This window comes from Blastomyces dermatitidis, assembly GCF_000003525.1.
Source record: "Blastomyces dermatitidis ER-3 genomic scaffold supercont1.1, whole genome shotgun sequence".
In the NCBI taxonomy this organism is placed as follows: Eukaryota; Fungi; Ascomycota; class Eurotiomycetes; order Onygenales; family Ajellomycetaceae; genus Blastomyces; species Blastomyces dermatitidis.
In genome coordinates this window covers 2,355,289-2,379,845 of record NW_025544774.1, presented here as the reverse complement: position 1 = coordinate 2,379,845, position 24,557 = coordinate 2,355,289, and the positions used below count along the sequence as shown (strand labels likewise).

The following is a 24,557-nucleotide window of genomic DNA, read 5'->3' as shown; positions in this document are numbered from 1 at the left end:
CAGCAGTATATTATAACCAGCAGTATAATAATATGTATGATATCTCCGCCATCCTGCTTCCTCTGCCTGTGCCTGCCTGGACGAAGTAAATAGTGTGATCTGACTGACTGACCTAGCCAGGCCTGACGGGGGTTTGCGTTGTTGTGATTTGCGCCAGCTAAATATTTAGGAGCAAACCCAGCCGCCACGCCGCCGCCATGAACCGCCACGACCATCACCATCATCCCCATCATCCCCATCACTACCACCACCGCGACGGGAGTCATGGCGGCACATCCAGCTTCGACCGGAACTTGGCTCCCCATCATCCTGGAAACCTCCCCGTCCTAAGGGTACCCGACAGAGTCCCATTGCCTCGTGTCGACACCCCCAGTCGCCCGGGATTCTTCTCGAGAAACGGTTCTTTGTCTAGATCCTCCAGCCAACGGCAAAAGACAAAACAGCCCGCCCCTCCTCCAACGCCTCTCGTCGTGCCCTGCTGCAGCAGCTGTCCGTCAACTTCCACCGCTGCGACGATATCCGCAACCAATGCGACAAGTCCTCCTCTGACGGCGACTACGATTCCCCCCTCCTCTTCCTTTCATTCTCCAGAACGACGACCGTTTCTCAAAGATTCCCCGACAAAGCGCAAGGTGTCTGGCACGGTCGGGAACAAAGGCAAAAGCATATCGCGGTTGATAATACCAAACTTTTCCGCCAATTCGAATCAGAACACCTCCTCAGGTGATTCCCAGTCGCTCCCCCAGACCCCATTGGATATACCGGGGATCTTCTGGGCGAAAACCCCCACGATAGGAGGTCAAACCATGGATTTCCAGATGTATGGTGGTCTTCCCGGCGCACCACCCCCAACTTCGGGCGGGGGTGCTTTCGGCCCGCAAAGTGCCAGTTCGATTTATATGAACATCCATCAAACCTCGTCAAAGCGGATATCAACGCTGGATTATTTACGGAAAGCGTAAGCTCCCCCTTGCTACGCTCCATGTTCCCTCGTCCCAAGTAGATGTATTATTAATGGCTGTCTCATATGGCGGGGGAAAAATATACATCTAGGCATGAAGGCAGTGTCTACTGGTTTAATACTGTACACTTCTCAAAATCAGACCTCTCCCGCATGTCCTATTTCGAGCAACGGAAACTCTCTCGCCGAGCAATTAACTACCTCCTCCTAGGCCTTTCCATCCCCCCCCTTCTCGACGTCAGCACAACCCCCTTCGAATACCTCCGCGCTCTTAATGCACTCCTCATGGAGTTCGAAACGTTCCAACAGGTCCACCCCGCCGATGGAAATGCCTCATCTTCACTCGGGCGCGCAAGGATACCACACATGTTCAAACGCTCCGCCCACTCAGGCGCCAAGACCCGCCGGGCGAGCTCAGCAACGGAAATCGGCCTGCCCATGCAGACAAGCGATCCATCAGACATCAAAGCCATGACGGGGAATATCGCGACTTCGTCAAATTCTTCCGCTACAACCTCGTACCCCAGCACAGACTCCTCCGACCTTCTACCCGGTGAGGAATACACATACCTCCTCACGCCAACCTTGCCCTTCGACCCTGACTTCTTCGAGACCTTTTCATCTCTATGCGACGTCCTGATTGATTGTTATACAAGGCTTATGGCACTGGTGTCTGGGCCTGGTGTCTGCTCTGCTGTCATTGCCGAGATGTTCACCAAGGCCGATTCGAGGCTGCGAAAGGTGATGATCGCGGGCGTGGTGAAGGAGTTCGAAGATGCCAGTCGCAGTAACGTCAAATCGGAGATTGCCGGGGTGAATAAGGTCCTTCTTGGCGGGCTGCTGGGTTGAGTTCAACCATGCTGAAATGATTTCACGGGTATTTTTGATGTCTGTAAAATCGCACACATACTTACCCCGCCCCCCAGCCTCCTTCTCCCTCCCTCACTCGATTGCGGCGCATTATCGGGCGGGTTTTTTTTTTTTTTTTTTTTTTTTTTTTTTTTTTTTTTTTTTTTTTTTTTTTTTTTTTCCTTGCATGGGTGCGTTTGCTTTTTTTATTAGAGACCATGTCACCTATGTAATGAATATATATCAAGGATTGGTCCTTCAAATAATAAATATCACTTTCTTCATTTCTTCACATTTAAAGAAAATATATAACGTACAGATTTTCTTTTTTCTTTTTCTTCTTTTCTTTGATTTTAGTGAGAGGTGAGTGGACTTTGAAACGGAAATTATCAGCAGCATAGAAACCTCGATCAACTATCCTACGCCACACAACAGCTTTCTTGGATGCAGTAGCAGTGGACCCAATATAGACGATTTCAAATGACTGATAATAGATGACACGGGACTCAACCCCCGATCAAGGTGCCAATATTTCTGGAAGTATTGCTCACTGACGTGAACAGTATTGTATGTGTATGTGCATATGGATGCGTATAGACAGGAAATGTAACGCTAATGGACAGGAGTCTAGTTCGAGTACATGAAACGGAGAGAGTATATATAAAAAAAAGTGAAAAGAAAAAGTCGTATACCAAAATACACCACGACGCCGATTTTTTGTGCGCCAATCCCAAATCAATAATACTTTTGATTTTTTTTTTTTTCCCCAGCCAACAGAATAAAGAAATGAGAGCACAAATCAAGGAAAAAACATATACATATAAAGTGACGAAAATCAATGTGCCGGTTCCTCTTCGCCGACGGGTCGCATGCTTCTCCGCAGATGTCGTCTCGGTATCAATGCAGTCGCTCAGTATGTTGAAGTTTGAAAGAATGGTTAACGCTAAAATAAAAAATAAAAAAGAAAAAAAGAAAAAAGTGGCGTATGGCTCCAAAAAGCGCAAAGCGGTAGCATCAGGAATAGAGGTAGGTAGGGGGGCTAAGAATCCCGGGGAGCTGGCGAAAAAGGAGACAAGGAGACATGGATCAAAAACGGATGTCATTGAGCCTGCTGCCTTGCCTCCAATTCCCGTTGTTCCCCAAACACCCTCCGACTCATTTCCAGCACTGCCTCGAAGCCCTCGCGACCTTTCTTAGCATTCTGGCTAAATCGTTCAATGCTGGCCTCTTCAACTTTGTTCTTTACTTTCTGCCAGCCGCTGCACACGGCGGTTATTTGTGCGTCTTGCTTGAAATCTGTCTTGGTGCTTGGAGCATCTCGCGAAGGCTGGTAGGTAACGGTTTCTCGGACTTTCAAAACATTCGACCATGTTAGGTTTGTTGAGCACATGGTCACTTTCTTAGAAACGGGATCGACATATGACACTTCGTAGACATGAGAGGTGGCGCTACCCCCGAAAAGCGTGAGGAGCCATTGGGGAGCGGATTGATTGCAGGTGATCAGGCGTTCCGTTCGTAGCTAATTGTAGGTGTAACTGTTAGCCAACAAGAACTGCTGAGAATGTTTGCCGAAAAGTGCATCCAATGTGTTAGATGTGGTAACTCACAATGCCGGTATCAGGGTGCAGTGTCCGGGAGAGAATATCAACGGCCACAACATGGGTCGACTTGTCGTTCCAAGGACAGTATTTCCGCCAGTTGGCGGTAGAGACCTCCTCCCATGAGTAATCGAACGTGCACGTTGACGCGAAGACTTTCATATCTAGATGTCTAGAGCAAGAACAACCAACGGCCTAGGCGAGACGAAAACAAACGACGGAGTCGGTCTGTCGTCTGTTCACCGAACGCAATGACAAAACAAAGGTTACTAGCAAGGGGGAGGATTGTTGATCGAGTGAGGTCGGGTTCCTACCCCGGGTCTATCTGGTAGTGGAAAACGGCGAAGACGCAACCTTCGGAGGAAAGGAGGAAATATTATTCGGTTACAGCAGTCGGAATACTATACATTAGTGGCTATTATGCGATCACAAGAGGATTGCAGCCTTCAGGATTGCGCGTGTGTGGGGGAGTAAGTGGTGTTAAAAGAACCACACCAATCTTGTGGGTATATTGGATATTTATTGGACTGTTCAACCCCGTCTTCTTGGTTGTTGGAGCGGAGGAGTTGAGTCTTGTCACAAGGGAAAAAATTTTGCCAGGCTTGAAAAAAGCGGGAAGAATCGATTTCGATCGCAAGGGGCGGGTTAGTCAGCCGGGTTTGCCGCGGTTTCAGCCGATCCTGACCGGATAATAACTTTATCCGATGTGTATTAGTAATCATGCTACGGCTGATATGATTGGCTGTGACAATCGACAAGCAAAGTAAAAAATATCTGCTAGAATATCTATCATTCTTTAACATCTCTCTGCTCGCGTACAACCTAATAGGCTGCCTATTACTGGAAAAACGACATTGCCAACGATCGCAAAATGATGACTGCAACTCCTTTCTGAAATTCCAGTTTTATCCCTTGAAAAGCAGCTACTTACCCCTCAAAACCCCAGCCAGACACCGCAGCCGGAGGAATATCATGGCTTGTTCCATAGCTGATTTTACTCAGTTACTCTCCTCGACCCCAGAGATTTTCTTAAAACCGGCAACTTCCTTACATACAGCATGGGCGACAGCGACAAAGCGCTATCTCGACCCACTTGCATCAGACATCACCAAGGCTCAGAAAAAACGCCTCCAAGACAAATGGAACCGAAAAAGAGTTGACAAACATCGACATTTTCGTTCCCAAGCGCTACATCTGCAGGAAGTTCATACCGATGGTTTTACGCCGCGACAAATCTGGGAGCAAGCGAATAGAGTGCTTAATGCCTCTGTACAAGATACCGCGCACGAACTTGCGTTATTGAGAGAACCGGAGGCGGAAATCGTCTCTTCCCAATCCAGCCCTCATAAAAAGTCCCGTGGAACCCAAGATGAGGAGCATGGATTTGAGGTTACTACCGAAACGGATCAAATCTCGGACAATTCCCCTAGCGACGATCCAGTCAGTATCCAGAATGGTGAAATCGCAGATGAAGACAGTAATGGAGAGGGGGACGAACGCGTAACGGAAGATAACAAGGATGGTGAGGATGGTGAGGATGATGATGATCATGATTCTATGTCCATCGATGGCGTCCAACCGTCTTCACGGCGCAAGAAAGACAAGAAATCAATAAGCGCGAGCGATATCAAATTTGTTCAGGACCCTCATAAGCTCAATGACGGATTCTTTTCAATAGACGAATTCAATGCTCAAACAGCTTTATTCGAACAGAAGGACGCAAAGGGGATGCAGGATGGCGACGACGATGACGATGACGAAGGAGCGATTGATTGGGGAGCCGATCCTCTTGGTCTTGGTGCGATTAATGGGGATAAAGAAGATGATGAATCTGCAGACCAGGACTACCCTAAAGAAGACGACGGTTCGGATTCCGAAGGTATGGACGAGGACGGCGATTTTGACGAAAGTGAGATGGGTTTGATGGGTGGTAATGCGAATGACATAAAATACGCTGATTTTTTTGATCCTCCTCCTTCCAAAGCTCCAAAAGGTCGACAAAATGGTGTTTTGTCTAAACACAAATCGCCCACTCCCGATGAAGACATCGAAGCTAGGATCCGTCGTGCTATTTCTGATGTACAACGCGATCTTTTTGACGATGATATGTCCGACGATGAGGAAATGGACGGCTCCGCGCGACAAACAGGGACAGCTCAGTCTACCCATGAGAAACGACAAGCCAAGCTCACGGATGAAATTCGACGATTGGAAGCCGCGAATGTTTCCAAAAAGGAATGGATGCTTTCTGGAGAAGCGAAGGCGCCAGACCGCCCCGTAAATTCGTTGATCGAAGAAGATCTTGAGTTTGAACGTGTTGGGAAGCCTGTACCTGTGATCTCAACTGAAGTATCGGATGACATTGAAGCGCTTATCAAACGGCGTATTTTGGCCAAGGAATTTGATGAAGTCCCACGTCGCCAACCGTATATTCCAGGCAGCGAAGCCCAGCGTAAACGTGATCAATTTACACTCGACGAGACAAAACCACAGCAGAGTCTAGCAGAGCTATACGAGGAGGATCATCTTCGCAAAACGGATTCTGCATTCGTGGACCAGAAGAGCGAGAAGTTGAAAGGTGATCACGAAGAGATTGCTCGACTGTGGAGTAACATCAGCTCTCAATTAGATACGCTTTCAAGCTGGCACCATAAGCCTAAGCCGCCGCAGGCAAGCATCAATGTTGTCACCGATGTCGCTACCATTGCGATGGAGGATGCGAGACCAACGGGTGGAGCGGGAATGGACTCGTCAGGCATGCTTGCGCCGCAGGAAATGTACGCTCCTGGCGATGAGGGCAAGGTGCGGGGTGAAGTGGTTCTCAAGAGCGGGGTGACAGTGTCCAAGGAGGAGATGACGCGAGAAGCGAAATTGCGAAGACGGAGACGCGAGAAGCAAAAATTGAAGAAGAATTCTTCTCAGCCTCTACGTACTGGAAAGCAAGCTGAGAAACAAAGGATTGTTTCCGACTTGAAGAAGGGTGGTGTTAAGGTGATTGGAAACCAAGGCGATCTTAAGGATGTATACGGCAATAAGGTGTCTTCTAATGAAAATAGAGGGCAACTTGTCTTGAAGCTATAATATTTGGACGGCATCTTGAAGTGTAGACAAAATACATAATATGATAATGTTCATCTCTAAGCTACCATAATATTGCATCCACTCCATTACTTGATGTATCATTGCATTATCTCCTCCTTGCGCTTCCCCGGTTCTTCAGATTTCACCTCCCTTTTCCTGATGATGTATAGAAAAATGCTTTCTTTCGAATAACGGTCACGATCCGGATCATCCTTTACTTCAACCACATTGAATAACTTTTTTGCCTGTTTCATGAATCTGAGATCTGCACGACGCCGCTTTTTGAAACAAAAGTAGCATAATGAATGCGAACTGCTAAGCAGATTCTGAAGAGTTGATAATAATAGCGGAAATGCAGGTTCGAAGTAGACACAATCCGCAGCAATAATTACAGCAGGGTCCGATGGGACCCCCTCTGGGAGCGCGCTGCCCCAGTCGAGTACGGCCGGGTGAACGATGTCAGACAGACCGTTTAACTGGACATTACTTTGCATTAGTGACAGCATCGGGATCTGGTCGGTGATGTAAATTGGCGAGTCAACTGCGCATCCTCGTGCTACCGCAAGTCCAACGAGCCCGCCTCCAGCACCAAGTTCGACACTAAATGTAAAAACAACATCACGTAAGTCATGGTTCTTAAGTAAAGCTATTGTCCCACAGGAAAAGCCGGAGTAAAAAGGCGGAAATGTACGGCGGGCAATACAGACATTACTTTCCCGCGGAGGTCAGACTTGTGCTTGCGAAGCATATATTTCGCCAGCACCATCCCGGCTGGCCATAGTTTCCCACCACACCCGTCTTTCAGGTCTTCCTTGATTTGTAGAGGGGGGGTTAGGAGTCCATCGAGGGAGAGAAGCACTGTTCCCGCCGTTTTGTTTTCACGGACCGGAACCAGGGACTCACTAATAGCGAGTGGGAAGTCTGGCTCCGATAGCACAAGGGTCGCTTCGGCAGAATGGTCGATTTCACCCATTGGGAAACGTTTCTTCGTGGCCGTCTAATAACGACAATGGTAGATAACCTGGTAGTCTGACAACAACGGCAACACCGACCAGGACAGCAATACTCGGGGATTTGTCGAGAGATTGGTTAGGTAAGAGTTAGATGGCGGTCATGTTCTTTTTACAGGCACAGTTCATAGCGCAAAAACTGAAATGGTATTATTCATTGTGTCGTCTGCAAGAGGATAGGTATTAGAAGAAACAGAATTGATATTGGGCAATATCAATGTATCGGGATCGAAATTATCACAAGATCAGAAATTAAGTGCTCCATTGTTGGTAACGAACGCTTTTGCATTTTGAGCGGGCAACAAGAACGTCTCGGGAGAAAGCGTGAAAGGCGGCTCTGCGGGCATGCCGGCCCTGATCGGCGCGGATATTGTTCCGTCCGGCGCTAAGCCCGTCTGGCGCCTAATCCCCATTCAAATGAGGTCACCACCGCCAGCAGATCAACCGCGTTTTTATCAAATTCATAGTTGCTTCTAGTTAATATTTTAATTTCTTTGTTAAGCAACGTTTCTTCAAAAATCCTACATCAGGCCCCAGCTGCATTTCAGCTCCTCCTGGTACATCTCTCCATGGCCCCAACCATGAAAAGGCACAAACAGAACAATGGCGGCGAGGCTCCTCAACATAAAAGGCCCAGAACAGACAACAGTAGTTCGGTCGCGTCACCTGAGGCTGGTACTACCATTGGGACCTCTTTTCCTACTTCTGAGAAGAAGATCGACTCCAACGGCGACTTCTACTGGAACATTTCGCGTTTCCGCCGTCTTACGGTTTCCTCCTTTAAGGGCCGTACCATGGTCAGCGTGAGAGAGTACTATGAAAAAGATGGACAAGAACTTCCAGGCAAAAAGGTCAGCTCAATACTACCCTTCTACGCCATATTTATCCTTAGTGAACTGTCATTATGAAAACCTAGTTGTCAATGCCTGCTAACATATGTCTACAGGGGATATCAATGCCATTAGAGCAGTTTAATGCCATGGTCCAGTTACTGCCCAATGTCGAAGCAGTGATCAAAGAGAAAGGTGGATCTTTAGATAGACCAAATTATATTGATGGTGAAGGCAAGGAGATCGCGAAGAACGACCCAGTCCAAGAGGACTCGGGCTCAGAGTCTGATGAATCTGAAGATAATTAGGTTGAATTTTTCTTGTATGTTTCGATTGCCCTTCATATTTTCCTCTGTAACGGTTGTAACTGTCCCTGTACTCTGCATACCCCGGCGGGTTCTTTGTTTTCCTTAGTTCGGTTTGCGCTTCGGGATGTTTGTGTAAGGGAACGTGTGAATTTATTTTAATATAATCACTTCCGAGGCGTAATTGGTTTTTGTTCTTCTAGCAGGTGCGGTATCTAGCGACTAATTATTTCGAGGTGATCATCACCCGAGCGGCAAATAGTCATTTCACGATCATGCGCTCGTCTCCTGTGTTTCTATGCGGCTAGCCAAAGACCCTCCTTTCCAAGCTTGTTTAAGGTCTCTCCCTTTCCGAGCTTTGCTTTCCTCCCCTACCTTGCCCCACCCACCGCCGCCAGGGGTCTTTACAACTATGCGATCGCCAGGAAACATTTTCGCTGTATTCTTCGCCCCTAGGTTTATCTCCCTTACCTCCCATTCGCCTGGTTGCCCTCGTTTTGGTGTCCTTCTCACCCAAATATTCAGTCCGCATTGGCCATCCTTGCCTCCATTCAAGCCATACGGATGGTATACCCTGCGCTCCGAGAGGATGGATACTTGTACTGGAATTCGAAATTCAATGTCCCGGATGACACCATCTCCACCCCGGTGCTGCCCATCCCCTCCGGACCCTGGCCTCAGACTGAACTCTCTTATCAGCACTGGATATCTTCGCTCGAAGACTTCAGAATCCGTAATACGAGTATTAGTCATATGTGTGTGGACCCCGGAGGTCCCCTCCCAGTCTGGGCCAGCACCACTTCCACCAGCAATGGTTTCGTAGTACCCAAACCCTTTGGTTTCTTCTTCTCCTGAAACATTTCCGCCATATCCAAAAGTTAGGTTGTTTGTGTCCCCTTGGGATGCAGCACAAGCTTGGAAACATTTTAAGATTACGTCGGTCACTCGCTGGCTCTGTGTCGCGTGTTAAATCAGAGAAAAGAATACAAGGAAAGCCCAAAACAGGCAAGGGACTCGAATAAAGTAGTAAATAAAAATGTTTAACCTACTGTCAAAACGTTACCGCCAACAACAGCAGCTTTATCGGACGGGGAAAGGAAACAATTTTTCGGGATTCGCACATTGATGGGTTTGAGACACCCTTGGTTCAATGGAATATCTTCGGATATTAGACACCGTAAGCAGTAAATGATCGCAGAGTAAGTAACAGCTTCCGGCGCATTGATGTTCCCTGTAATTTAAGTAAGTATTCAGGTCCATAGCTGGCATTAGCTTGGAACTGACCGTAGACTTCAGGGCCGGTGCCTTCAAAATCAAATACCGCTTCCCCCATCTCCGCATCAATGGTTATCTTCAGGTGGATTGGGCTTCCATCGTCCATGTAGTCGACAGCGACAAGATCCGCCCCTGCGAACCTTTGGCTAACTGTTTTCAGAAGGTTTCTTACGCTAAGTTCCGCATTATCTTGGATGTTATTCATGTAAAACTGAACCGTATCCTCGCCGTATTCGCTGATCAACATTGATATGAGGTTAATTCCTTTCTGATTTGCGGCTATTTGAGCTTTCAGGTCGTTTATATTATCTGCAAGACATCTTGTCCCGCTGCATCCAGGATACTGTGCAGGTTCGTGATACAAGAGGTGGGTGATTCGCTCCTCGTTGAATATGCCTTCGGAAACCAACTTCTCTGATTTGATCGCCGCGCCTTCTTGGGATAGCTCTTTTGAATGTGGGGGCATGGAACCCGGGAGAATACCACCAATGTCCGCTGTTTGTTTTAACCATCAGCTCCCCCAAAGAGCACAAATTCGGGTCTTGGATATGAAGTGAGATTTGACTAACCATGATGCGCCCTAGATGCGACATAAAATATTATCTTATTGCCATTGAAAGCTGGTGTAATAACCGTAATGTCTGGCAGATGAGTCCCGCCGAACTCAGGATGGTTGCTTACTATAACATCACCTGGTTTGAGTTTTCCGGCCCATATTTTCGACTGCGTTCTGACGCAGGTGGACATGCTACCCAGATGAACTGGTAGATGCGGTGCATTGGCCACAAGTCCGCCATCGGAATCAAACAATGCACATGAGTAATCCAATCTTTCCTTGACATTAGTGCTAACACTTGTTTTCTGAAGTGCGCGTCCCATTTGTTCCGCGATAGCCATGAAACGGTGTCCAAATATACTGAGAATAACAGGGTCGACCGTGTTAAGGTTAATCTTCGCATCTCGAAGTTCGGAGGTACTGATATTGATAACAACATGGGTTTCGATGACTAGAGCTGTTGCTCCTGGGGTTATCACTAGTGTTTGCGTCCCATCAGCAAGAATAGCCGGTCCATGAATGCGGTCATTCACGTTCAAATCTTCAAGCTTATATATCGGCGTTTGGCGGCGGCCACCCTCAAAATACACCTGAGAAACACTGAATTTCTTTTCATCTCCTACATCCTGAGGTTTGGCTTCTTCGAGTTGCTGATCGACGGTCTTTCCTAAATCGTCAAAGCTCTTGCCGATTGCCCGCACCCGAACATCATCGATAATAATATCACGGTCGGGAAATGTGAATCCAAATTCTCGTTCATGTTGCTGGACGAAGGCTTTCCCATAGGCCCAATCGCTACCGCTATCAGACCCTCCAGTAGCTACTCGTGATTTGGGATTGATTATCATCAGTGCAGACTCGGTTCCTCGGTATCTCATGTTGAGATATTCCTCAAACACAATAGACTTGTCCTCAAATCCCTGGTCGCGCAGCCTCCTCCGAGCTCCTTCTTTCAACGTATCCATTTTTTGTCTCAGCTCTGTGATGGTACTTCCATCATCAGACCATACCTTTGATTCTGGCACCTGGCTTTCGTCCACCACGTCTGCAAGGGCCATTCCATATGCAGATAGGACTGAGGAATAGCGGTGGACAAAAATCTGCTTAATTCCAAGGTTTTCAGCAATTGCCACCGCATGCTGGCCACCAGCACCACCAAAAGTTGCCAACCTATGTTTCGAGGTATCATGTCCCTTGGCCTCGGTTAATGAGCGGATTGGTCTTGTCATTGATTCATTCGCAATTTGAATAAACCCATACGCGACTTCGTCTGGGGTCATTTTCTGGTCTTCGGGCAATTCTTCATTTATAGTTTCTGTCAGTTCTTCGAAAAGCATCGCACTTGCATATGCATCCAAGCCTTCGTTTTCTTTCGGGCCGAATATTTTAGGAAAGAACTCAGGTAACAATCGCCCAAGAAACAGGTTGGCGTCCGTGATAGTTAGTGGGCCGTTTTTGCGATAGCAGGCAGGACCAGGATGTGCACCAGCGGACTCTGGCCCTACCACGAACAAACCATTTCGATAAAATAGGCGCGACCCTCCGCCGGCAGCAACAGTATTAATATCAAGCTGAGGGCTTTGTATCGTGACCCCAGCTGTTGTAGTCTCGAAAACATGTTCATAGCGACCAGAACCATACCGGCTAACATCCGTGCTGGTGCCCCCCATATCAAACCCAATTACGGGAATGTCCGTCTTCGAGTCGTACGAAGTAAGGGCATAGCCGACAACTCCGCCAGCGGGCCCTGACAGAATCGCACGCAAGCCAGAGAAGTTGTCAATATCGACTAGACCGCCATCTGATTGCATAAATTCACATCGCGCCCCTTTAGATCCATGTTCCTTTTTGAGGCTGCTTGTGCCAAGTCCACCCTCAAATCCAGACTGAAATCCTGAGATATACTTGCGAATGGTAGGTGTTAGGTACGCGTCAGCACAAGCGGAAGTTGCCCTTGGCACCAATTTGATCATAGGCATGAGCTCATGGCTCAAGCTGATATGATCGAAACCAGTTTGTCTTGCGAGCCTCCCAATCATGACTTCGTGATCCGGAAAGGTATATCCATGCATGAGACATACAGCAATGCTTCGGAACCCCTCGTTATAGAGAGTTTGGAGCTGTGTTTTTACGATGCTTTCGGAGGGTCGCCGTAGTATCCTAACCGCCTCCGAGGACAGGCCACGCACAATTTCCGCATCTGGGGGTGACAGGTCTCGCGGGAGCGTTGGTGTACTGTGCTGTATTGGATCCTCTGTATAGTCCTCGAGCGTGACCCGTTCATCCACTTCAATAACTTTCTCGTATAGGACGTCCGGCCTCTGAATGGCCAGGTCAAAAATTTTGGGGCGGGATTGATTTCCAATTTCCAGGCAATCCTTGAATCCCCTAGTCACTACCAAGGCCATTCGCTCTCCTTTCCTTTCTAGTAAAGCATTCGTGGCAACTGTGGTTCCCATACGAATGCTCTCTATCTTAGCAGTATTCAATGGCTCCCCTCGAGGGATTTCACGACCTTCGAACTTGGAGAGTAGCCGACGTATGCCTTCCAAAGGCGCATCATCGTAATGGTTTGGGTCTTCGGACAGTAGCTTGATCACAATGTCATCTTCTAGCTTCCCGGAACCAGGATTGCCAACGCAGTCCGTGAAAGTACCACCACGCTGAATCAGTAAAGTTAGCGAGATTGTCGGTCAATTGGCAGAAGAATAGTGCACATACGTCAATGGCGATCCTGATGCCGCGCCGCTGTACTGGAATAGCCATTGCGGAGGTGGGCGATGAATACTACCTTCGGCTTGGATGGAGAAAATGAGAGTTTATTTATTTAGAACGTAGAAGTGAATATCTTTTCTTTACCAGGACAAAGAGGTACGACGACTTGATTCTTTTATATCATTTCAAGCAAACCCATAGCGTCGGGAACAAATGCCGGCGCTTGGTAATGCGGATGAACCGCCCAGAGTGAGTGGGGGCGGGGTTTGATACCAGGGCTGAGTGAGGTTTATCAAGCTCGCAAAAAAGCACAATTTGTATCAATTACTATTATTTGATCATCGAACCCCTAAACCCCCAACTGTAGAGGCAGAGGTATTTTGGCGGATCCCATTTTGAGCTATGTACGGAGTATTATTGAAACTACGATGTTGTCCAGATAATCCGGGGATCTTGTTGGAAGCCGCGCCCGGCTTGGCAATCGGAGCTTTGGTCCCGAGTCCCGAGTTGTCAGTTGTCGCTGACATCATCAGCGGCTGACGTCACGTGTCGATGTTTTTATTCCAACCACCACAACAAACATACCACAGAACAACGCAACGCTTCCTCATTATTATTATTGCATCTTCCAGCTACCCACAACTGTTGTTCAGTGAATCGCGTAAAAACACGCGAATTCAATTCCTTGCTGTAATATTCCCGCAATTGCAGGCTTTATCGAGGGCGAGGGAAGCTCTCCCTTGAACTTCATTAGACTTTCCAAATCCCTTCACGCGTCTTGCCTCGATAATATCCACAGCATGCCTCGACCGCCTGTCAGACGTGGGCGTCGCCCAAAGACTGTTAGCCCCTCAGAAGTAGTTGCGGTATGCAACGACAGACAATCCGACGCACATAATTTTGCGGTAGTAATTAAACCAAACTTGGATCACGCCCAAGACCCTAAAGAGCACGGTGGTAATACTAGGGATGATGGGGAGAATTCACCTGAGACAGCATACCTCCAGAGAAGTGAATCGGTGGCCAATGAAGAGCGACATCTGGAGGCAGTAATCCCTCAAGCGCAGACCCCTATCTCGGAACATCAAAATGGCGCCAGCGACTTACCAACGCGAATCGACGTTATGTCTTCCGCCATAGGAAAAGCGCTCCATCCCAGTCTTCCCAATCGAGGGGACACCAGTTCCAGAGCACAAAAAATCGGAACTCCGGCCTTTGAGAGCTCGATGCTTAGCAATTTTAGACGGCGGCCCAGGCAACCCAGTATCCTTCAGATGATGCAAGGAGATCCATCGTCCGAACTCGATGACGATGATGATATGCTTGGTAGTTTCGACCCGGATGATGAATCAACTCCCCTAAAATTTTCCAACCGCCAAAGTATACCTTATGACTCTGTATCGATCCCATCTTCCGCGCTGCGGGATTTATCCCCTGCGCGCTTATCGAAACGGAAACTACACAGCAAGACTCAAGTGCAAGTTTCTCCGTCCCCCGATCCATCCAAATTCGCAATTGCAGTCGATGAAACCACCGATAATAGTACCTCTGAAGATGACTCCCTGCCTACCCCAAGGGGAGCCCAGTCGCCGGAGCCGCTCGAATTGTCGAGTCAGACAATGATGCCACCCGAGAGCAGCCCAGCCTCTAGTGTGGAGAAACGACGATTAGATACTGCGCACGATGAATTTCCAGAAAATGAAACATCTCTTCCTAATAGAGAAAGACAACCTGCCACGATCTATAAACCCCGGGTTTCTACTGCGACTCTGAGAGAAAATTTGCTGCCTCAGCGGCGACGTCTGCAAAGACGCCGTGTATTAAACCATGCCAATACGCTCGCTTCAGACGATATTGAAAATGAACCCTTTTTCAGTGACCATTCCGACACATTTGAGGCTGATCAAGATGAGCTGAGTTACACAGCGTCGAAGGTTTTTAAAAGGAGGAAGGATATAGCAGGAGTGCCGGAAGCCAGCAGGGGCGGAGGGAACAGGGAGCTACCCGGCACCGTCGGGAACAACCGTGGCCGACGACGGACACCAGCGATGAAGTCGTCTACTATTGGGTCCTCCAGAAATGCGCATTTAACTCGCTCCAAAAGGGGTAACAATACCACTTATTTCTCGCACGACAGCCACGAGGAACTTGCCGATAAGGAGAACCAATCGATCCACGCATCCTCCTCACCACCGGACTCTGAAGAGCCATTTTCCACTGCTGATATTTCACCACCAGCCTCAGAACGCGTATTTCTAAGCGATGAGCTCATGCAACAAGCACAAAAGTTCGCCGAAATTAGCCAGTGGCCCCTAGACTTTGAGGATGTCGCGGTGACATCATGTCAAAGCAGCCCAGCACGGTAAAGATTATGGTCTTGTTTCGTTTGAGATTCATGTATATAATAATATTGCAGGTCCATTACAGCAACTTTTTTACCCATGTACTTTGTACCTAACGAGAGAAAATATTCAATTTGCGGGAACTGTTACATTTCGGTTCACCTCGAGAACATAGCATCGACAAAGAATATTCATGAGCTGCCTGTTTTTTTTTTTTTCCCCTCCCCTTCTCCAGGGAACAGAGACGAGTATTAGGATGTAGCCGGGCTGGGACGGAACGGAACGGCTATCCATGGGCACGTAGCTTACTCAGCAGCCGTACTCCCCTCCTGTCGCTGTAACACCCCGCTCCGAATAAATCAGTGTCCACAGTATTAAACTGTTGCTGCTCCTCTCTGAAAAAGAATTGATCATTGCCTTGCAGCTCAGTTGTTTATTTTGCAAGATCAGTGGAAATGGATGCATCTGTCGATAAGATCCTTGCGGGCAAATACCCGGCCAAGCACCATGCAAAACGCGTCGCAGCTCGCATCAGAGAGCTTGGGCATGGCGAAGCTGGCGTCATTTATCTCGAAAGCCAGAAGACGCGGATGATTGAGGACAATGATGGTGAAATGCCATTCCGGTAAGTCAATTTAAACTGTTTGGATTTTCCCTTGTCCATCTTTGATGAATGTCGCTTACTAACCTCCCACCCACAGCCAGCGACGTAACTTCTTCTACTTATCAGGCTGTCCTCTCCCTGACTCGTATCTCACATATAACATCGAAGAAGACCATCTAACCCTCTTCATTCCTCCCATTGATGAGGATTCGGTCATCTGGTCAGGGTTGCCTCTTTCGCCCGATGAAGCGTTGGAGCTATACGACGTAGACGCCGTCCTCTCAACGGCTGATGTAAATGCTAGTTTGGCACATTACTGTTCGGCAAAGGAGGGCACAAAGGTTTTCGCAATATCTGACCAAGTTTCTCCGCACATAACCTTTTTACCCTTCCAAGAAACAGATTTTGATGTTTTGAAACGAGCTGCGGAGGAGGCTCGTGTTGTTAAAGACGATTATGAAATTGCTCTTCTCCGACGCGCGAATGAAATATCTTCCAAAGCACATGTGGCCGTTATCAAGGCTGCTAAATCTGCCATGAACGAACGAGAACTGGAGGCCACTTTCATTGCCACTTGCATGTCTTATGGTTGCCGAGAGCAGTCATATCATCCGATCTTTGCTGGCGGAACAAATGGCGCTACCTTGCACTACCAGAAGAACGACCAAGATTTAGTTGACAAAACTACTGGAGAGAAGAAGCTGAACATGTTAGTCGACGCTGGAGGAGAGTACCGGAACTACTGCGCCGATATCACACGGGTTTTTCCCCTTTCAGGGAAATTTTCTGCAGAGTCCCGACAGATATACGATATCGTCCTGGAGATGCAAATGACGTCTTTGGCGATGATCAAAGCGGGTGTAATGTGGGAAGATGTACACTCGAATTCCCACCGTGTCGCCATACGCGGACTACTCAAGCTCGGTATCCTGCGTGGTACAGAGCAAGAGTTGTTCGACAAAGGGATCAGCGTTGCCTTTTTCCCTCACGGTTTAGGACATTACCTTGGCATGGACACTCATGATACTGGAGGCAATCCAAACTATGAGGATAAGGACTCGAAGTTCAAATACCTACGTTTGAGGGGCGTTTTAGCATGTGGCGGCGTTGTGACTGTTGAACCAGGGGTAAGTTATACCATATCTACGGCCTCCGATTGGAGCAATAAGCACCCTTTGTGTTGTTGGTGAGTGGTTCAATGAAAGCTAATATATGTTCGATAGCTCTACTTTTGCCGTTTCATCATCGACCCTTATCTCGCGTCTCCGGAGTTGGGAAAGTATATAGATGCCAACGTGCTTGAAAAGTACTGGAGTGTAGGCGGCGTGCGCCTTGAAGACAACGTTGTCGTCACACAAAACGGCTATGACAACCTAACAACTGCCCCGAAAATTCCAGAGGAGATAGAGAAGCTCGCTGCAGGGCCATGATGGCCTGCCAAATTTGTCTTGTCTGATTAGGGTATTCATGTATATCTACACAGCAATCCCAAAATTCTAACCGTCGAAAATTCGTGAATCAAAACCAAACTATCTAAGTGCATGCAGCATTCAATCTATTGTATCATAGCCTTTAATGCCTGAAGCAGTAGAGCAAAAATGAATCCTCTAGCAACAGATTTTACCTGAAGAGAATCAAAAACACGCCCAAGTGCCTCTGTGGTTGCAGCGTTACCCATGATGCTCGTCAGAGCCTGTGGCATGCCTCTCGTCACTAGCAATTTTCGGGCCTTTATTCGGAGCTCCTCCTGTTTATCATCAGTTAGTGGCGGAGGCCACGATTTAAGCTCATCTTCGGTTGGGAGTGCATTTTCGCGTATGGCAGTGATGTGCGCCGCCAGAGCATCATCCGCGGCATTAGATTCAATAATTGATTCCTGGACGAGCCGGCGAATGCCCTCAATGTTTGGATTCCCGGGCCGAAGCAAGAATGACCTCGCCGCATTCAACAATTTCTTTCTAATTCCCCAAGCGGAAGACAACGAATATAATTCGTTGATGACAGCAAACAACAGCTCCACTGCGACACCGGTCTCTTCTTCTGAGAGAGGCAAAACCCTCACTTCGTTTGAGCTAGGCTTAATTTGAGATTTCGAAGATTCCATATCTACTTCAGAGTGGCCGGCCGTATTGCCCTCAACGTCGCTTGCTTGTCCAGCTAAGGGGGACGATACGGTCTTGGTTTCTTGAAGGTGATTTTCACCCACGATGGGTCCATTTTGTTGATTCTCGTCGGCCTGTTCCGTAGCAAGAGAAGGGGATAATTGATCCACGACAGGTCTTTTGAAAGTTGGCTCTGCCTCCTGATTGTGCGTCATACAAGTCACAGGTTTCTCGAACCCATTTTCATTCGAGTCAGAGTCAAGAGGGGTGGAATGTTCCGTATCCGAAGGTAAGGGGAAATGCACTCCTGGCGCCTTACGAGCGTCCTGACTGATTGTAATTTTATTAACGAACTCGTCAGAGGACATTCTTAACTTCGAGTCCACCTTGTCTCTGAAGCCCAAGTCAACTGAGCGTTTCTTAACGCCGCTTCCTGTTCCAAACACCCCAGTGACGCCTTCGAGGACAGCCTTTCCACCCCCTGCTACGCCTTTAGGAGCATTACTCAGGGCTTCTAGTACCCCTTTGCCCATATTTTCAAACACTGCCTGGCTCGGAAACGAAAATCCAGTCTTCCCAGCCCCATTCGGAGATGATGTCGCAATCCCTCGATCTTTTTCTAAAAACCGTTTCATAGCTTCGCACCCAGCGAGCCGCTCAAAGCGTAGGGCATGCTGAAGGTAGCGTTCAAGGCTCTGCCGCAGATCCGGCTGGTGCTGACCTTTCCAGGTGGGCAGTTCTTTGTGTTGTTCTACGAAATCGGATACCCCAGAGACAACCGAAATGCGTCGTAAAACCTCATGGAGAACTTCGAAGTCAGAGTACTTCCTCGTAATTACCCAGCCTGGATGACGCGAGCTAGCGGGTTCAATTTGTAGCAAATAGTCATCTGTGGGTTTCATACGCATTGTCCCGTTGTTGCTGGGGAAACTGTCATCGAAAATCGATACGGAAGCACCAAGAAGGATCGTCTGAATAGAATCTATTAGATCAGAATTAGCATCCGAGGCTCAAAAGACAGGTCAAAATCGTTCGGTAGTTGTATTGATTCCTACCTTCCTGTCTCGAACGTAGTTCCCCAGTGGGGTTTCGTAAATCCCCAAGTTCATTCGGGCTGCTTGATGGGCTAGGTCTTGCGGGGACATGACTATTCCAATTGCCATCATTTGGGGAGGCAGTTGCGTCTGGGTGAGGGGTTTTAGAGGAGCAGCTTCCCAGGCCGATATCGATGTCGCTATCAGTCCCAATCGCAGACGGTTGTTCCTCACTCCTTGGGGTACTACCGAGTTCAATCATCGCACTAAGGCGCTTCGCTTCCCTAACCGCCTCTTCCATCTCAATCTGTGCCTTGGTCAATCGTTCGTTTTGCAGACTTGTTCGCGAATTGTCAGGGACAATCCGCTCGTTTATAGGATGTTCAGCTATATTGCTACTATCCGCCAGAGAGTTGGCAGAGAATGCCTCCATCTGATCCTGTCGGGCTCTGTCAACCCCAATATCAATTGCATTCATCAATTCTGGCTCTCCTTCCTCCAGGATATGCACAATCCAGCCATTGATCCATTCTGGTTTTGAACAATTGTCGATTATGCTTTCTAGGATGACACCTGATAATATTTCGCAAAGAAAGATTCGAACCGGTTCACACTCGTACAAACCGGGCTGTAGAAACGTTTGTAGGACGTCGGACGCGACGAGCCTGAGCTTCGCATGCTGTTGGCTTGTTGATAAAACATTCGCTAGATTACTTTCAGGGTATTCATTCAGGTAGGATGAAATTGCATCTGCTGTAGAGATTGGGGTGTGGGAAGTGGATTCCAAGGCAGATGAGAGTTCGTTTAAGAATACGATAATGATAGACGATGCATTGGTGACAAAATGAAGGAAAATATCTGCCGGTCTTTTCCGCGAGAGGTGAGAGGATATGGAAATAATAAAACGTGAAAGGCTCAAACGGCAGGACTGTGGAAACGTCTGTTCTGATGATAGTAGAGGCCCATACCACCATCTACAGTTTCTTAGTTAGTCCGCGAAGGTCGCGAATGAAATAAATAAATAAAAAGGAAAAAGGAAAAAGAAAAAAACATTGTACTCACTGGACGTAATCTCGAATGACGGCATCAGTCAACGCATGCAAAGCTGCTGCCGTTGCGGGCTGGAATCCGGAATAATCCAACGTGGGAATTGATATATCAATATCACTCGCTCCTGTGCTTGGTTTATCACCAGTCCTCGATTCTTCCCAACTCAGCAGTCTATTCGCCACTTCGATGGCCAACTCCCGCTTCCTTTTCGAGGGCCTTGAATTCACCGATCCATCCCCACAGTCTTTGTGGTCCTCCCATAATGCATGCAGCCCGGCACCGGCGACAGCCCCAAATAGCACCAGGCTAAGTTTTCCGAACACGAAATATATAGTCGCAAAGACGACTCCACCCAAAGTAGCCAAAGTGGCATTGTTAGCGGACGAGAGAAATTGCAAGCATTGATCAATGAGAGGGCTATGTCCGACCGTAGTAGAAGGAGAGGTACTCGTGGCATCAATTGTACGCTCTGCAGAATCTCTGACACGACTTGTCATCTCTTTTGGTTGAGACTCATCCATTATCCCAAAGGATTCGCCAACGGCGCGACACTACTCACTGCATTGCTGTGATGGCGATGAGATAGTTGTCAAATAATCAATCCCAACCAGAGCCGTTTATTAAAAGCCGCGGGGGTTGGAACAATCCAATCCCCAGTGAGCAGCCGGTAGCATTGGTACAAGTACAGAGCTGTACAGAGTATGGTATGGTAACGTTTTCGTGCCATACAGTATTTAAATAAGCGCTCTTTCCTGGTATCATTGTATGACCAACGCGTATCGTATGTATCATATGTATATATGTTTTCCCCGCCGCGCTCTTGCTCGCTATATCAACTCGCTCGGGTTTAAAAGTTCACAATCCAGCGCAACCTTCCAACGCAAAAGTCTTGTTGCCTGAGATATTCTTTGTTGGTCAACCAGATGGTCAAGCCTCCATATCACATATCTCATCATTCATGGTGTCCCCGTTATTTAGTTCATTTCGACTAGCGACTCGCAGCCAGACCAAGCTCCCACGATGCCACTCTCCTTCGGTTTATGGTCATCATGTATCATGGGCCGATCCAGCGGTCAAATCTAGATTCCCTATTGGGTTTTCAGTGTCTCTTCACACGGCACTATTTTTTCCTGGTTTGCACTCCGCCCATCCTCCGTTAATCAATGCTAAATCTCGATAGGCCATGGCGTTCAACGAGTGGGAATGACTACCCCGTGGTTGGACGCTTTCCCATCCACCGTGAAGCCGTTTCTAGAAGAAATGGATAGCACTCTTAACGTTCGGCTCTCGACGATTATCTCGGACGGGCCAAACTCGAACCTAAACAAGACTGAGAATTCTCAACCTGCAATCATGGCGACGTCGATATTGATCCTTCGCGTTCTCCAGGAACATTTTGGCTTCGATACAAGCACACAGATCGATGTTGCGTTGGGCCATAGCCTTGGAGAGTACGCTGCTTTGGTGGCTGGGGGTTATATAGGATTTGGGCCAGCTCTCAAGATGGTTCGACGCAGGGCAGAGATGATGGCTCAATGCACCGCTGACGCAGGAAAACTGACCGGGGAAACTTATGGGATGGTGGCGCTCGTCTGTGAGCCTGATCGGTTGGCAGACTTGATTACAACAATCCAGGAATTCTTAGACCATGGCTCTCGGTGGTCAAACGACGAGGGCAACTACGAGCTATCGCCAATGCAACAAGTTTCAATTGCAAATGTCAACTCTAAAAACCAAATTGTACTCAGCGGTAGCATCGAGCGGATTAAGCATCTGTTGATACAGCTTCGGCAGTTTTCGGGTCATGATCCGAGAGCTGTCCGCTTAAGGAGTGAGAGCCCGTTTCACAGCCCAGTTATGAAACCAGCAGCAGACTACATGCGAAAGGCTCTTGAGCATGTGGAAATAAAGTTTTCGGCATCGATCCCCTGCATTTCAAACGTATCCGCAGTTCCCTTCCGTTCAAAAGAAGATCTCAAAGACCTCCTTTCAAGGCAGTGTGTGGAGACTGTAAGGTGGTGGGATAGCATACGATATCTTGATCAGGAACGCGGGGTGAAACGGTGGATTGGTATCGGTCCCGGCAAAGTTGGAAGAAATCTTGTGGGAAAGGAAGTCGGAAAGGTCTCTGCCCGAGGTGGAGGAGTGTGGGCGATCTGTGACCCCAGAGAGATTGAGCAGGTACTTACTGACTTAAGTAAAAGTAATGAGAATACAGTACATTGAATATCAATAATATATAGAGAAGTGCTATTATAATATAATAATAATAATTAAAAAAAATAATTAATTAAAAAAAAAAAAATAACCAGAATTACCAGAATCGGCTTTTTCACACAAAATTACTCAATTTTTTGAATAAAAAACCTGTCAATAGATTCATTGAAAAGCTCTTGATTCAATGAGTATTTATTTATATGTAAACAGAGAGCATATACTTTTCTATTTTTAAAGAATCAAATTAGCTATACACAACTCACATGCATATCTCAAGAATAGTTAGTGAATCTATATTCAAATCTATATAGTGAGTCAACAGGTCTCATATTTTACACTAATATTAACAAAACATTCAAAATCAATGAAGAGATTTTGAGCTCCTCTGTGACATCTTTCTTGAACAACACTTGTAGAAGATCTTCAGAGAGAAAACAAAAAGAGATTTCTGAAATTCAAAAGGCTCACTGCAGAAGAGCTTGTATTTGAGTCCTGGTTGATGGAGTGGCTTAACTTCAGGAAAACCACCTAGGGCAAGAAAACTCTCTTTCTCTTTTCAGGCTGAATCAATTAGAAGCTAGTTTTGAAAGATCTATATCCACATTAAATTTTATATAGTACTGTACTCCGTCCTCCGTACTCCGTACTTACTCTGTAACCGTGCCATGCTTACTCACTCTCTGTAGTGAGTGCGCCACAGTGTACGGAAAACCACACTGTAAAGAAAATATTTTGAATATAGTAATCTTCAAAAATTAATTAATAATCACCACCACATCTATCTATAACATAAAGATTATCTATATACTCATTAGAAGGTGTAGAATCCACTGTAAGTTGAGATTCTATAGAATTATCTTGTTGTGGTTGAGTGGCTGTAGATTTTGTAGGTTTGATTCCAATCAATTGAAGAGTCTTATTGAACATCTTTTTCATCTCATCTGCTCTACGGGTCATGATCTTACAATTGGCATTCTTAATAGTGAGAACTCCATCTACTTGCACCTGCCTGCGGGAGGATTTGATGACCTGATGTCTATTTGCTTGATAATGATCTGCAAGTTCATTCTCATGATGTGCATTCAATTCCACCTGGACCATGCTACCCTTGAAGATCTTGTTCAACTGCCTTGTCAAATCAGGTGTAAGAGTATTCTTCACATCTTCTAAGGCCTTGACTGCTGCATTGATTTGGTGATGTAGTTTTGCAACCATCTCTGGGAAGGTTAATTACAAGGAGGCAGTTGATGATTGATCTGCAGATGGCAGGGTAAAGTGATTGCATACATCACCATCATCATCATCATATATGTTGAGATCCGGGGCATCATTTTAGATTCGGTTTTTGCTTGACTTGTTTGTAATCTGGCAGGCATTTGATGAATCAATATATCCACATCTTGCTTACTGTGGGAGGTGCAGTCTCTGGATCTGTATGATGCTATCTCAACATGCGGTTCGCGGCAGCTTCAATATGCTTGATGATGAATGAGCAAAAATTAATGTCCAACTGATGAATTCATATCTTAATTATCTCTTCCTGGCTATCATTCAATGCTTGATTCAGTGGAACCCTCATAGTCCTTGATTTCTTCTCATTGATCCTCCCATACAAGGTGGCATATGAGACTTTGAATTCTCGCGACAGAGATGTGATTTTTAATTTTGAATTGCTTTTGTACGCGTTAACAGCTCTTTGCAACTGCTCCTCAGTGTAATTAGAAGATTTAGGCATGGTTATAATTAATGATGATTATTTGAAGATGAAGAATGAAGATATTGAAAATATTTTCTTTACAGTGTGGTTTTCCGTACGCTGTGGCGCACTCACTACAGAGAGTGAGTAAGCATGGCACGGTTATAGAGTAGCGTGAAATATTAATATTATATCCATGCCTTCCTGTTAGCTGACATAAGCATCGCCAAGATCGGCTCCGACCTTCCCATCTTGCCCAACTCCGCGCAAACGTGTGAGAGATATCTAGAGAAACTCCCAATCTAGTTAATCTCGACGTTGCCGGGTTTGAA

General features: G+C 47.0%; 10 protein-coding genes across 10 annotated transcripts; 6 read left to right on the top strand and 4 right to left on the bottom strand.

The window, feature by feature from the left end:
• Positions 1–18: 18 nt before the first annotated feature.
• On the top strand, positions 19–1,943 carry BDCG_00314 (uncharacterized protein). The gene is made up of 2 exons (XM_045415831.1): positions 19–958; positions 1,054–1,943. Exons 1-2 carry the CDS (start codon positions 198–200, stop codon positions 1,808–1,810), a joined length of 1,518 nt encoding a protein of 505 aa, XP_045271687.1. The 5' UTR covers positions 19–197; the 3' UTR covers positions 1,811–1,943.
• Positions 1,944–2,909: 966 nt separating this feature from the next.
• On the bottom strand, positions 2,910–4,009 carry BDCG_00313 (PRELI-like family protein; the record flags this gene model as incomplete). The annotated part of the gene is made up of 2 exons (XM_045415830.1): positions 3,418–4,009; positions 2,910–3,329 (listed from the first exon to the last, which is right to left on the bottom strand). The coding sequence occupies exons 1-2, from the start codon at positions 3,568–3,570 to the stop codon at positions 2,910–2,912; spliced, it is 573 nt and encodes a 190-aa protein (XP_045271686.1). The 5' UTR covers positions 3,571–4,009.
• Positions 4,010–4,213: 204 nt separating this feature from the next.
• Positions 4,214–7,144, top strand: BDCG_00312 (U3 small nucleolar ribonucleoprotein Mpp10). Its single transcript, XM_045415829.1, has one exon. The coding sequence runs from the start codon at positions 4,381–4,383 to the stop codon at positions 6,487–6,489; it is 2,109 nt and encodes a 702-aa protein (XP_045271685.1). The 5' UTR covers positions 4,214–4,380; the 3' UTR covers positions 6,490–7,144.
• Positions 5,334–8,227, bottom strand: BDCG_00311 (uncharacterized protein). Its single transcript, XM_045415828.1, has 2 exons — positions 7,197–8,227; positions 5,334–7,089 (listed from the first exon to the last, which is right to left on the bottom strand). The coding sequence occupies exons 1-2, from the start codon at positions 7,460–7,462 to the stop codon at positions 6,588–6,590; spliced, it is 768 nt and encodes a 255-aa protein (XP_045271684.1). The 5' UTR covers positions 7,463–8,227; the 3' UTR covers positions 5,334–6,587.
• On the top strand, positions 8,069–8,920 carry BDCG_00310 (RNA polymerase II transcriptional coactivator; the record flags this gene model as incomplete). Its single annotated transcript, XM_045415827.1, has 3 exons — positions 8,069–8,350; positions 8,446–8,651; positions 8,897–8,920. The coding sequence occupies 2 exons, from the start codon at positions 8,069–8,071 to the stop codon at positions 8,635–8,637; spliced, it is 474 nt and encodes a 157-aa protein (XP_045271683.1). The 3' UTR covers positions 8,638–8,651; positions 8,897–8,920.
• On the bottom strand, positions 8,302–15,760 carry BDCG_00309 (5-oxoprolinase (ATP-hydrolyzing)). Its single transcript, XM_045415826.1, has 6 exons — positions 14,168–15,760; positions 13,187–13,993; positions 10,479–13,128; positions 9,919–10,404; positions 9,684–9,865; positions 8,302–9,588 (listed from the first exon to the last, which is right to left on the bottom strand). The coding sequence occupies exons 2-6, from the start codon at positions 13,229–13,231 to the stop codon at positions 8,908–8,910; spliced, it is 4,044 nt and encodes a 1,347-aa protein (XP_045271682.1). The 5' UTR covers positions 13,232–13,993; positions 14,168–15,760; the 3' UTR covers positions 8,302–8,907.
• On the top strand, positions 13,981–15,546 carry BDCG_00308 (uncharacterized protein; the record flags this gene model as incomplete). Its single annotated transcript, XM_045415825.1, has 1 exon — positions 13,981–15,546. The coding sequence occupies one exon, from the start codon at positions 13,981–13,983 to the stop codon at positions 15,544–15,546; it is 1,566 nt and encodes a 521-aa protein (XP_045271681.1).
• Positions 15,761–15,977: 217 nt separating the features above from the next.
• On the top strand, positions 15,978–17,556 carry BDCG_00307 (xaa-Pro dipeptidase; the record flags this gene model as incomplete). Its single annotated transcript, XM_045415824.1, has 3 exons — positions 15,978–16,147; positions 16,224–17,253; positions 17,350–17,556. 3 exons carry the CDS (start codon positions 15,978–15,980, stop codon positions 17,554–17,556), a joined length of 1,407 nt encoding a protein of 468 aa, XP_045271680.1.
• Positions 17,311–22,524, bottom strand: BDCG_00306 (PX domain-containing protein). The gene is made up of 4 exons (XM_045415823.1): positions 21,633–22,524; positions 20,325–21,563; positions 19,284–20,236; positions 17,311–19,210 (listed from the first exon to the last, which is right to left on the bottom strand). Exons 2-4 carry the CDS (start codon positions 20,831–20,833, stop codon positions 17,682–17,684), a joined length of 2,991 nt encoding a protein of 996 aa, XP_045271679.1. The 5' UTR covers positions 20,834–21,563; positions 21,633–22,524; the 3' UTR covers positions 17,311–17,681.
• Positions 20,759–22,692, top strand: BDCG_00305 ([acyl-carrier-protein] S-malonyltransferase). The gene is made up of 2 exons (XM_045415822.1): positions 20,759–21,445; positions 21,493–22,692. Exons 1-2 carry the CDS (start codon positions 21,271–21,273, stop codon positions 22,536–22,538), a joined length of 1,221 nt encoding a protein of 406 aa, XP_045271678.1. The 5' UTR covers positions 20,759–21,270; the 3' UTR covers positions 22,539–22,692.
• The last annotated feature ends 1,865 nt before the right edge of the window (positions 22,693–24,557 follow it).

What these genes read in the sequence shown, in the direction of transcription:
- BDCG_00311 (XM_045415828.1), bottom strand. Translation starts at nt 7,462, where the DNA reads ATGGGTGAAATCGACCATTCTGCCGAAGCGACCCTTGTGCTATCGGAG. An exon ending in GACCTCCGCGGGAAAGTAAT is followed by an intron (nt 7,090 to 7,196) that starts GTCTGTATTGCC and finishes TTTTACATTTAG; the next exon opens with TGTCGAACTTGGTGCTGGAG.
- BDCG_00312 (XM_045415829.1), top strand. Translation starts at nt 4,381, where the DNA reads ATGGCTTGTTCCATAGCTGATTTTACTCAGTTACTCTCCTCGACCCCA.
- BDCG_00305 (XM_045415822.1), top strand. Translation starts at nt 21,271, where the DNA reads ATGGTGTCCCCGTTATTTAGTTCATTTCGACTAGCGACTCGCAGCCAG. An exon ending in CACGGCACTATTTTTTCCTG is followed by an intron (nt 21,446 to 21,492) that starts GTTTGCACTCCG and finishes AAATCTCGATAG; the next exon opens with GCCATGGCGTTCAACGAGTG.
- BDCG_00309 (XM_045415826.1), bottom strand. Translation starts at nt 13,231, where the DNA reads ATGGCTATTCCAGTACAGCGGCGCGGCATCAGGATCGCCATTGAC. An exon ending in CACCGGCCCTGAAGTCTACG is followed by an intron (nt 9,866 to 9,918) that starts GTCAGTTCCAAG and finishes CTTAAATTACAG; the next exon opens with GGAACATCAATGCGCCGGAA. An exon ending in TTGGCGGTAACGTTTTGACA is followed by an intron (nt 9,589 to 9,683) that starts GTAGGTTAAACA and finishes CACGCGACACAG; the next exon opens with AGCCAGCGAGTGACCGACGT.
- BDCG_00314 (XM_045415831.1), top strand. Translation starts at nt 198, where the DNA reads ATGAACCGCCACGACCATCACCATCATCCCCATCATCCCCATCACTAC. An exon ending in CTGGATTATTTACGGAAAGC is followed by an intron (nt 959 to 1,053) that starts GTAAGCTCCCCC and finishes ATATACATCTAG; the next exon opens with GCATGAAGGCAGTGTCTACT.
- BDCG_00306 (XM_045415823.1), bottom strand. Translation starts at nt 20,833, where the DNA reads ATGGATGAGTCTCAACCAAAAGAGATGACAAGTCGTGTCAGAGATTCT. An exon ending in GTCATTCGAGATTACGTCCA is followed by an intron (nt 20,237 to 20,324) that starts GTGAGTACAATG and finishes AAGAAACTGTAG; the next exon opens with ATGGTGGTATGGGCCTCTAC. An exon ending in ACTACGTTCGAGACAGGAAG is followed by an intron (nt 19,211 to 19,283) that starts GTAGGAATCAAT and finishes CTGATCTAATAG; the next exon opens with ATTCTATTCAGACGATCCTT.